Source organism: Pimephales promelas, chromosome 6, assembly GCF_988280905.1.
Source record: "Pimephales promelas chromosome 6, fPimPro1.hap1.1, whole genome shotgun sequence".
NCBI classification, from domain to species: domain Eukaryota; kingdom Metazoa; phylum Chordata; class Actinopteri; order Cypriniformes; family Leuciscidae; genus Pimephales; species Pimephales promelas.
In genome coordinates, this window is record NC_142774.1 from 11,461,248 (window position 1) to 11,472,729 (window position 11,482).

The 11,482-nt window shown below is 38.8% G+C and overlaps 1 protein-coding gene across 2 annotated transcripts in view; it reads left to right on the top strand.

Annotated features, from left to right (window-relative positions):
- The window catches only part of zdhhc5a (zDHHC palmitoyltransferase 5a), a 29,820-nt gene extending 28,014 nt beyond the window's left edge, over positions 1 to 1,806 (top strand). For both annotated transcript variants that reach the window (XR_005625320.2, XM_039689761.2), the window contains exon 12: positions 135 to 1,806. Coding sequence is in view for 1 of the 2 variants with exons in the window: in XM_039689761.2 (XP_039545695.2) it covers positions 135 to 348 (214 nt within the window). In the remaining variant the exon portion in view is untranslated. The remainder of the gene's footprint in view (positions 1 to 134) is intronic.
- The last annotated feature ends 9,676 nt before the right edge of the window (positions 1,807 to 11,482 follow it).

An 11,482-nucleotide genomic window follows, 5' to 3' on the forward strand; every position in this document is an offset into this window, starting at 1 on the left:
TTGTCATTTCTTTAAAAAATATAAAAACTTTATGATCCCAAACTTTTGAACAGTAGTGTATTTACTATACAAATGTACATACTAATGCAAACACTTCTCTAATTTCCAAGTTTTTCTCTGTTTCTTTGCTTTAGGGACGAGATTCAGATGAAGTCATATAGCCGGACGAACGGGCAGCCGAAGCCACCGTTTAACCCCTCGTCCCCCTCTCATCCTGCCAGCGTGTCGACTCGCCCAGGTCAGGCATATTCCAGTGCTGGCTCTTCTCAGAGCCCCGCTCACAAGCCTGGAGGTGGGGTGAAGAAGGTGACGGGCGTCGGAGGGACCACTTATGAGATATCGGTGTGAGAGAGCTGGTGTTGGACTTTTTTTCTTCACCAACATAGCGGAGAAAATCACGTGTGGCAGACTCATTGGTGCCCAAGGGAAAGATATGGATTTTTTTTTTTTTTTTTTCAAAATAGAAATCAATGCTGACCAGCAGGTTTTGGTTGGATATGACATGTAGGATGAGGAGGAGGATCATGGGGGGCCTTTCAAGCCATGACATAATAGAACTTCAAGACTCTTCATCAGTAAGGAGCTGTAACACATAACTGGTGTGACGGCAAAGGACCGGATTTGCCTTTAAAAAAAGATTTTTATCTGACATAAATGTGTAAATTGTTCTGTATAGAGAAAATATGGTCACCGGTTTAGTTTTTTTTTTTCACAGAGTGGAATTTGATTTTTTTTCGAAAGGGGACCTGTGGCATTCAGTAGCCATTTCAGACCACTGTGATTGGCATGCGATAATGTATCCAATCAGCACCAGGGAAGCAAAACGGTAGAAAAGAAATGGACTAATGCATTATTTAAATGACAGCAGCCTTTTCAAATTAGTGTTTTCAGAGTAATTGCCTTGGAAATTCAAGGAAGAAATGTTTTTATTTAATTTTATATGACTTTATAAATAGTTATTGATAAGATCAAAAAAAATTTTGTTGTTTTTTTACAAAGGCTGATATTTGTTCTCTATGAACTTAAATCGTATAGAGGGAAGAAGAGCTGGTGGCACTCTAGATCAGTCAAAGGGTTGCTCGTAGCATAAAAATGCTTTTGGCATTGGACCTGTGGGACATATTTCAAATTGTATCCTGTAAACATTGATTGTTTGCCTCTTAGGTATGATTATTATTATTGTTTTATTAATACATGAGAGGCAAATCTCACTGGTGGCCTTAATTAGCCAGCCATGTAGGATTTAAAGCTTTCTTCTCACGGTGCCACTGAACACTGGGTAACCATATCAGTGATTGGATGGCAGTTGAGCCAGTCAGAGGAAGTTAGCTGTCAATATGAATCAGTGAAAGCCTTTTATTTTTTATTATTTAATTCTTACCTAGTACATTCAAAAAGATTGTGACATTTTGCAAGACTCATTTCAATCATCGTCTGTCTTGTAGGGTGTATTGATCAACATTTAGATCAGGGCTGACCAATCAGGGGACAGAAGTTATTTGCTGGGTGATACAAAAGCCAATGAATACACTTCTAGGAATATTTTGGATCAAAAGATGGACTGGGGGAGAGAAAGAAAAGAACGTGTACTGTATAGTTCAGTGTGAGTGAGCATGGTTGTGAATATGTGTGTGTGTGTGTGTGTGTGTGTGTGTGTGAGAGAGAGAGAGAGAGAGAGAGAGAGAGAGAGAGAGAGAGAGTATTGGTAATAAACTCTTTATAAATCAGTTGTGCCTTTTGTGCATTGCTTATTTTTGTAATGCATAAACTTTGGAAATGTATAAACCATTTATGTCCATGAATGTTTTTTTCTGTCCAGTCTCAAATCTTTGAAAGCCTGTTGTCAATGTAGACATCAGAAAAAGGGTCTACAACATTTGAGTTTAGCTAAAAATACTGTAAGTTTTAGTGTTTTAGTATTTGTGCAATGATCTCCACTGACAGGAAAATATATTATACTGTATTAAATGTATACAGAGGCATCAAAGATACATAAACTGTAAAAGGTATTTATACACTTTCAGGTTGGGAAATATCCTATTAATGTGACAAATGACTCCTGTGGTTACTTTAAGAAATTAGTTCTGAAAGAATGTCTAGCATTATTTGTTTGCAGATGCAACTTTAATGTATATTTTTGGTAGCCACTGCACATTGGAGTCACCATGGAGGAGGATGCCTTCAATTTCATCTCAAATTCAGTGCTTTAGTGAGTGATTTAGATGTGCTTGGTTCAGCTTTTGGGTCCAAATACTCCCTGGTTGTTCTGTTGACTCTGAATTTGAAGGGACTGGATTAAATGTACAAGCTACACCGAACAGGGCGCGATGAACAAAGTGTTTTATTGGAATGGCAAAAAAAACTTTCCATCCACAACCACTCAAAGCACTTGGTCATCTTTCAATCATCAATTCATTAAAGATTAGTGAAAATCAACAATTCGTGAGCTTAGAATTATAAGGTTCTATCTCCACTTTTGGTCGAAATTGAGTTTTTGACATAATCTGATCCATTAGGTGTTTATTAATGCCTGTGTGGTGTTATTTTTGTAAAAAAAAAAAAATATTTTGTTAGTAGTTATTAATAAAATAAAAAGGTTCCATCTCACAAAAAAAAAAATGAGTTGGGATTATAAGGTTCTATCTCCAGTAGATTCAATATCCAATCAAAACCCTGAATGAACACGGACGGACCAATCAAAACCCACCTCTTAGCTCTGTAGCCTGACAAGATTGTGAGTAAGATTGTGTTTTGTATAAACACTGCTTTGTTTTGCGGTACTGGAAAAGTATCTGAAACCAACGGCACAGATAGAAAATGTGGCATAAAGACAACTACAGAGAAAATAATTTTATACGAAAAACACCCTTCAATTTAGGAAGTACTGTGCAGGTACTAAGCAATGCAATTGTCAGGTATTAGGTGTTTATTAATGCCTGTGTGGTGTTATTTTTGTAAAAAAAATAAAAAAAATTGTTAGTAGTTATTAATAAAATACAAAGGTTCCATCTCACAAAACATTAACCAAGTTGGGATTATAAGGTTCTATCTCCAGTAGATTCAATATCCAAGCAATGCAACTGTGACTGTTTATCCTGTTGAGTCCTGGACAGTGCCTCAGTGGGTCCCATTGTCTAATCTGTCTAATATTTATCCATGTTCAAGTACATGCCTGCAGTTGACAAAGCATAGGCTACTACAAGGCAGTATTTAGAAAGTAAAGATAGAAGGTTGGAAAGAGTCATGACAACATAAATTACATAACGAAGTACATCATACATAACAAAACAGACATACAGAATAATAAGAGATGAAAACATAATTTTCATGATGTTACAATATTTTGTGTTAATCTACTAAATTAAACGTTTTTAATGTAAGATGCTTCCTAAATGTTTTTTTTTACAGTACAGAGGAGTGAGGTGTAGTATTGTGTAATTACTCCATGTCCATGTTCTTTGAAAATATTTTTTTTTCTTACAAACTTGCTTGTTTGGCTTTGATACTATACTATTATATTATATGATCAATGGTTCTATACAATTATTCTTTGAAATGTGGGGTTTTATTTGTAAAAGTGGAGATAGAACATTATAATTTCAAACAGAATCAGAGCTCTCAGACTTAAAAGGTTCTATCTCCATTGGGGTCATCTTAAAAAATCCCATTTCCAAATGTGCCAGGATTTTGATATTTTATTCACAAAGTACCTGTAGGGTGATGGTCTTGTTGAGCTATAATAGAAGATTATACTACATAACAGTTTTGCCAGCTGGGATGTAAAAACTTTGATGCTCAATATCTCAGAACTACCCTAAACGGAGATAGAACCTTATAATTCTAAGCTCACGAGCTCTAGACCCTTCCAGAGCTGAGATATCGAAACTCAAAAATTCGACCCGAAAAAAAAAATGACAGTGGTACCCCTTTCGTTTTTTTTTTTTGGGCGAAAAATTAGGTTTCTTCAATCTTCTCAAAACTCTGGATTCTGATAGAGGGCCATGAGACTTAAACCTGGCCACAAAAATGGAAGCTTTAGACCCTTCCAGAGCTGAGATATCGAAACTCAAAAATTCAACCCGAAAAAAAAACGACAGTGGTACCCCTTTCGTTTTTTTTTTTTTGGGCGAAAAATTAAGTTTCTTCAATCTTCTCAAAACTCTGGATTCTGATAGAGGGCCATGAGACTTAGACCTGAGTGCAAAAATGGAGGCTCTAGACCCTTCCAGAGCTGAGATATCGAAACTCAAAAATTCGACCCGAAAAAAAAAACGACAGTGGTACCCCTTTCGTTTTTTTTTTCCGGGCGAAAAATTAAGTTTCTCCAATCTTCTCAAAACTCTGGATTCTGATAGAGGGCCATGAGACTTAAACTTGGCCGCAAAACTGGAAGCTCTAGACCCTTCCAGAGCTGAGATATCGAAACTCAAAAATTCGACCCGAAAAAAAAACGACAGTGGTACCCCTTTCATTTTTTTTTTCAGGCGAAAAATTAAGTTTCTCCAATCTTCTCAAAACTCTGGATTCTGATAGAGGGCCATGAGACTTAAACCTGGCCGCAAAAATGGGAGCTCTAGACCCTTCCAGAGCTGAGATATCGAAACTCAAAAATTCGACCCGAAAAAAAAAACGACAGTGGTACCCCTTTCGTTTTTTTTTTTTGGGCGAAAAATTAAGTTTCTTCAATCTTCTCAAAACTCTGGATTCTGATAGAGGGCCATGAGACTTAAACCTGGCCAAAAAAATGGAAGCTCTAGAACCTTCCAGAGCTGAGATATCGAAACTCAAAAATTCAACCCGAAAAAAAAACGACAGTGGTACCCCTTTCGGTTTTTTTTTTGGGCGAAAAATTAAGTTTCTTCAATCTTCTCAAAACTCTGGATTCTGATAGAGGGCCATGAGACTTAGACCTGAGTGCAAAAATGGAAGCTCTAGACCCTTCCAGAGCTGAGATATCGAAACTCAAAAATTCGTTGTTTTTTTCGGGCGAAAAATTAAGTTTCTCCAATCTTCTCAAAACTCTGGATTCTGACAGAGGGCCATGAGACTTAAACCTGGCCGTAAAAATGGAAGCTCTAGACCCTTCCAGAGCTGAGATATCGAAACTCAAAAATTCGACCCGAAAAAAAAACGACAGTGGTACCCCTTTCGTTTTTTTTTTTTTGGGCGAAAAATTAAGTTTCTTCAATCTTCTCAAAACTCTGGATTCTGATAGAGGGCCATGAGACTTAGACCTGAGTGCAAAAATGGAGGCTCTAGACCCTTCCAGAGCTGAGATATCGAAACTCAAAAATTCGACCCGAAAAAAAAAACGACAGTGGTACCCCTTTCGTTTTTTTTTTCCGGGCGAAAAATTAAGTTTCTCCAATCTTCTCAAAACTCTGGATTCTGATAGAGGGCCATGAGACTTAAACTTGGCCGCAAAACTGGAAGCTCTAGACCCTTCCAGAGCTGAGATATCGAAACTCAAAAATTCGACCCGAAAAAAAAACGACAGTGGTACCCCTTTCATTTTTTTTTTCGGGCGAAAAATTAAGTTTCTCCAATCTTCTCAAAACTCTGGATTCTGATAGAGGGCCATGAGACTTAAACCTGGCCGCAAAAATGGGAGCTCTAGACCCTTCCAGAGCTGAGATATCGAAACTCAAAAATTCGACCCGAAAAAAAAAACGACAGTGGTACCCCTTTCGTTTTTTTTTTTTGGGCGAAAAATTAAGTTTCTCCAATCTTCTCAAAACTCTGGATTCTGACAGAGGGCCATGAGACTTAAACCTGGCCGTAAAAATGGAAGCTCTAGACCCTTCCAGAGCTGAGATATCGAAACTCAAAAATTCGACCCGAAAAAAAAACGACAGTGGTACCCCTTTTGTTTTTTTTTTGTCGGGCGAAAAATTAAGTTTCTCCAATCTTCTCAAAACTCTGGATTCTGATAGAGGGCCATGAGACTTAAACCTGGCCGCAAAAATGGAAGCTCTAGACCCTTCCAGAGCTGAGATATCGAAACTCAAAAATTCAACCCGAAAAAAAAACGACAGTGGTACCCCTTTCATTTTTTTTTTTCGGGCGAAAAATTAAGTTTCTTCAATCTTCTCAAAACTCTGGATTCTGATAGAGGGCCATGAGACTTCAACTTGGCCGCAAAAATGGAAGCTCTAGACCCTTCCAGAGCTGAGATATCGAAACTCAAAAATTCGACCCGAAAAAACAACAACAGTGGAACCCCTTTCATTTTTTTTTTTTGGGCGAAAAATTAAGTTTCTCCAATCTTCTCAAAACTCTGGATTCTGATAGAGGGCCATGAGACTTAAACCTGGCCGCAAAAATGGAAGCTATAGACCCTTCCAGAGCTGAGATATCGAAACTCAAAAATTCAACCCGAAAAAAAAACGACAGTGGCACCCCTTTCGGTTTTTTTTTGGGCGAAAAATTAAGTTTCTCCAATCTTCTCAAAACTCTGGATTCTGATAGAGGGCCATGAGACTTAAACCTGGCCGCAAAAATGGAAGCATTAGACCCTTCCAGAGCTGAGATATCGAAACTCAAAAATTCGACTCGAAAAAAAAAACGACAGTGGTACCCCTTTCGTTTTTTTTTTCGGGCGAAAAATTAAGTTTCTCCAATCTTCTCAAAACTCTGGATTCTGATAGAGGGCCATGAGACTTAAACTTGGCCGCAAAAATGGAAGCTCTAGACCCTTCCAGAGCTGAGATATCGAAACTCAAAAATTCAACCCGAAAAAAAAACGACAGTGGTACCCCTTTCGTTTTTTTTTTTTGGGCGAAAAATTAAGTTTCTTCAATCTTCTCAAAAATCTGGATTCTGATAGAGGGCCATGAGACTTAAACCTGGCCGCAAAAATGGAAGCTCTAGACCCTTCCAGAGCTGAGATATTGAAACTCAAAAATTCAACCTGAAAAAAAAAACGACAGTGGTACCCCTTTCGTTTTTTTTTTTCGGGCGAAAAATTAAGTTTCTCCAATCTTCTCAAAACTCTGGATTCTGATAGAGGGCCATGAGACTTAAACCTGGCCGCAAAAATGGAAGCTCTAGACCCTTCCAGAGCTGAGATATCGAAACTCAAAAATTCGACCTGAAAAAAAAAACGACAGTGGTACCCCTTTCGTTTGTTTTTTTTCGGGCGAAAAATTAAGTTTCTCCAATCTTCTTAAAACTCTGGATTCTGATAGAGGGCCATGAGACTTAAACCTGGCCACAAAAATTGAAGCTCTAGACCCTTCCAGAGCTGAGATATCGAAACTCAAAAAAATCGACCCCAAAAAAAAAAGACAGTGGTACCCCTTTCGGTTTTTTTTTCGGGCGAAAAATTAAGTTTCTCCAATCTTCTCAAAACTCTGGATTCTGATAGAGGGCCATGAGACTTAAACCTGGCCGCAAAAATGGAAGCTCTAGACCCTTCCAGAGCTGAGATATCGAAACTCAAAAATTCGTTTTTTTTTTTTTCGGGCGAAAAATTAAGTTTCTCCAATCTTCTCAAAACTCTGGATTCTGACAGAGGGCCATGAGACTTAAACCTGGCCGCAAAAATGGAAGCTCTAGACCCTTCCAGAGCTGAGATATCGAAACTCAAAAATTCAACCCGAAAAAAAAACGACAGTGGTACCCCTTTCGTTTTTTTTTTTTGGGCGAAAAATTAAGTTTCTTCAATCTTCTCAAAACTCTGGATTCTGATAGAGGGCCATGAGACTTAAACCTGGCCGCAAAAATGGAAGCTCTAGACCCTTCCAGAGCTGAGATATCGAAACTCAAAAATTCGACCCGAAAAAAAAAACGACAGTGGTACCCCTTTCATTTTTTTTTTCGGGCGAAAAATTAAGTTTCTCCAATCTTCTCAAAACTCTGGATTCTGATAGAGGGCCATGAGACTTAAACCTGGCCGCAAAAATGGGAGCTCTAGACCCTTCCAGAGCTGAGATATCGAAACTCAAAAATTCGACCCGAAAAAAAAAACGACAGTGGTACCCCTTTCGTTTTTTTTTTTTGGGCGAAAAATTAAGTTTCTTCAATCTTCTCAAAACTCTGGATTCTGATAGAGGGCCATGAGACTTAAACCTGGCCAAAAAAATGGAAGCTCTAGAACCTTCCAGAGCTGAGATATCGAAACTCAAAAATTCAACCCGAAAAAAAAACGACAGTGGTACCCCTTTCGGTTTTTTTTTGGGCGAAAAATTAAGTTTCTTCAATCTTCTCAAAACTCTGGATTCTGATAGAGGGCCATGAGACTTAGACCTGAGTGCAAAAATGGAAGCTCTAGACCCTTCCAGAGCTGAGATATCGAAACTCAAAAATTCGTTGTTTTTTTCGGGCGAAAAATTAAGTTTCTCCAATCTTCTCAAAACTCTGGATTCTGACAGAGGGCCATGAGACTTAAACCTGGCCGTAAAAATGGAAGCTCTAGACCCTTCCAGAGCTGAGATATCGAAACTCAAAAATTCGACCCGAAAAAAAAACGACAGTGGTACCCCTTTTGTTTTTTTTTGTCGGGCGAAAAATTAAGTTTCTCCAATCTTCTCAAAACTCTGGATTCTGATAGAGGGCCATGAGACTTAAACCTGGCCGCAAAAATGGAAGCTCTAGACCCTTCCAGAGCTGAGATATCGAAACTCAAAAATTCGACTCGAAAAAAAAAACGACAGTGGTACCCCTTTCGTTTTTTTTTTTCGGGCGAAAAATTAAGTTTCTCCAATCTTCTCAAAACTCTGGATTCTGATAGAGGGCCATGAGACTTAAACCTGGCCGCAAAAATGGAAGCTCTAGACCCTTCCAGAGCTGAGATATCGAAACTCAAAAATTCGACTCGAAAAAAAAAACGACAGTGGTACCCCTTTCGTTTTTTTTTTCGGGCGAAAAATTAAGTTTCTCCAATCTTCTCAAAACTCTGGATTCTGATAGAGGGCCATGAGACTTAAACTTGGCCGCAAAAATGGAAGCTCTGGACCCTTCCAGAGCTGAGATATCGAAACTCAAAAATTCGACTCGAAAAAAAACGACAGTGGTACCCCTTTCGTTTTTTTTTTTTTGGGCGAAAAATTAAGTTTCTTCAATCTTCTCAAAACTCTGGATTCTGATAGAGGGCCATGAGACTTAAACCTGGCCGCAAAAATGGAAGCTCTAGACCCTTCCAGAGCTGAGATATCGAAACTCAAAAATTCGACTCGAAAAAAAAAACGACAGTGGTACCCCTTTTGTTTTTTTTTGTCGGGCGAAAAATTAAGTTTCTCCAATCTTCTCAAAACTCTGGATTCTGATAGAGGGCCATGAGACTTAAACCTGGCCGCAAAAATGGAAGCTCTAGACCCTTCCAGAGCTGAGATATCGAAACTCAAAAATTCGACTCGAAAAAAAAAACGACAGTGGTACCCCTTTCGTTTTTTTTTTTCGGGCGAAAAATTAAGTTTCTCCAATCTTCTCAAAACTCTGGATTCTGATAGAGGGCCATGAGACTTAAACTTGGCCGCAAAAATGGAAGCTCTAGACCCTTCCAGAGCTGAGATATCGAAACTCAAAAATTCAACCCGAAAAAAAAACGACAGTGGTACCCCTTTCGTTTTTTTTTTTTTGGGCGAAAAATTAAGTTTCTTCAATCTTCTCAAAAATCTGGATTCTGATAGAGGGCCATGAGACTTAAACCTGGCCGCAAAAATGGAAGCTCTAGACCCTTCCAGAGCTGAGATATTGAAACTCAAAAATTCAACCTGAAAAAAAAAACGACAGTGGTACCCCTTTCGTTTTTTTTTTCGGGCGAAAAATTAAGTTTCTCCAATCTTCTCAAAACTCTGGATTCTGATAGAGGGCCATGAGACTTAAACCTGGCCGCAAAAATGGAAGCTCTAGACCCTTCCAGAGCTGAGATATCGAAACTCAAACATTCAACCTGAAAAAAAAAACGACAGTGGTACCCCTTTCGTTTTTTTTTTCGGGCGAAAAATTAAGTTTCTGCAATCTTCTCAAAACTCTGGATTCTGATAGAGGGCCATGAGACTTAAACCTGGCCGCAAAAATGGAAGCTCTAGACCCTTCCAGAGCTGAGATATCGAAACTCAAAAATTCGACCCGAAAAAAAAAACGACAGTGGTACCCCTTTCGTTTTTTTTTTTTTGGGCGAAAAATTAAGTTTCTTCAATCTTCTCAAAACTCTGGATTCTGATAGAGGGCCATGAGACTTAAACCTGGCCGCAAAAATGGAAGCTCTAGACCCTTCCAGAGCTGAGATATCGAAACTCAAAAATTCAACCCGAAAAAAAAACCACAGTGGTACCCCTTTCGGGTTTTTTTTTGGGCGAAAAATTAAGTTTCTCCAATCTTCTCAAAACTCTGGATTCTGATAGAGGGCCATGAGACTTAAACCTGGCCGCAAAAATGGAAGCTCTAGACCCTTCCAGAGCTGGGATATCGAAACTCAAAAATTCAACCCGAAAAAAAAAAACGACAGTGGTACCCCTTTCGTTTTTTTTTTTTTGGGCGAAAAATTAAGTTTCTCCAATCTTCTCAAAACTCTGGATTCTGATAGAGGGCCATGAGACTTAAACCTGGCCGCAAAAATGGAAGCTCTAGACCCTTCCAGAGCTGAGATATCGAAACTCAAAAATTCAACCCGAAAAAAAAACGACAGTGGTACCCCTTTCGTTTTTTTTTTGGGCGAAAAATTAAGTTTCTCTAATCTTCTCAAAACTCCGGATTCTGATAGAGGGCCATGAGACTTAAACCTGGCCGCAAAAATGGAAGCTCTAGACCGTTCTTGAGCTGAGATATCGAAACTCAAAAATTCGACCCAAAAAAAAAAACGACAGTGGTACCCCTTTTTTTTTTTTTGTCGGGCGAAAAATTAAGTTTCTCCAATCTTCTCAAAACTCTGGATTCTGATAGAGGGCCATGAGACTTAAACCTGGCCGCAAAAATGGAAGCTCTAGACCCTTCCAGAGCTGAGATATCGAAACTCAAAAATTCGACTCGAAAAAAAAAAACGACAGTGGTACCCCTTTCGTTTTTTTTTTCGGGCGAAAAATTAAGTTTCTCCAATCTTCTCAAAACTCTGGATTCTGATAGAGGGCCATGAGACTTAAACTTGGCCGCAAAAATGGAAGCTCTAGACCCTTCCAGAGCTGAGATATCGAAACTCAAAAATTCGACCCGAAAAAAAAAACGACAGCGGTACCCCTTTCATTTTTTTTTTCGGGCGAAAAATTAAGTTTCTCCAATCTTCTCAAAACTCTGGATTCTGATAGAGGGCCATGAGACTTAAACTTGGCTGCAAAAATGGAAGCTCTAGACCCTTCCAGAGCTGAGATATCGAAACTCAAAAATTCGACCCGAAAAAAAAACGACAGTGGTACCCCTTTCATTTTTTTTTTTGGGCGAAAAATTAAGTTTCTCCAATCTTCTCAAAACTCTGGATTCTGATAGAGGGCCATGAGACTTAAACTTGGCCGCAAAAATGGAAGCTCTAGACCCTTCCAGAGCTGAG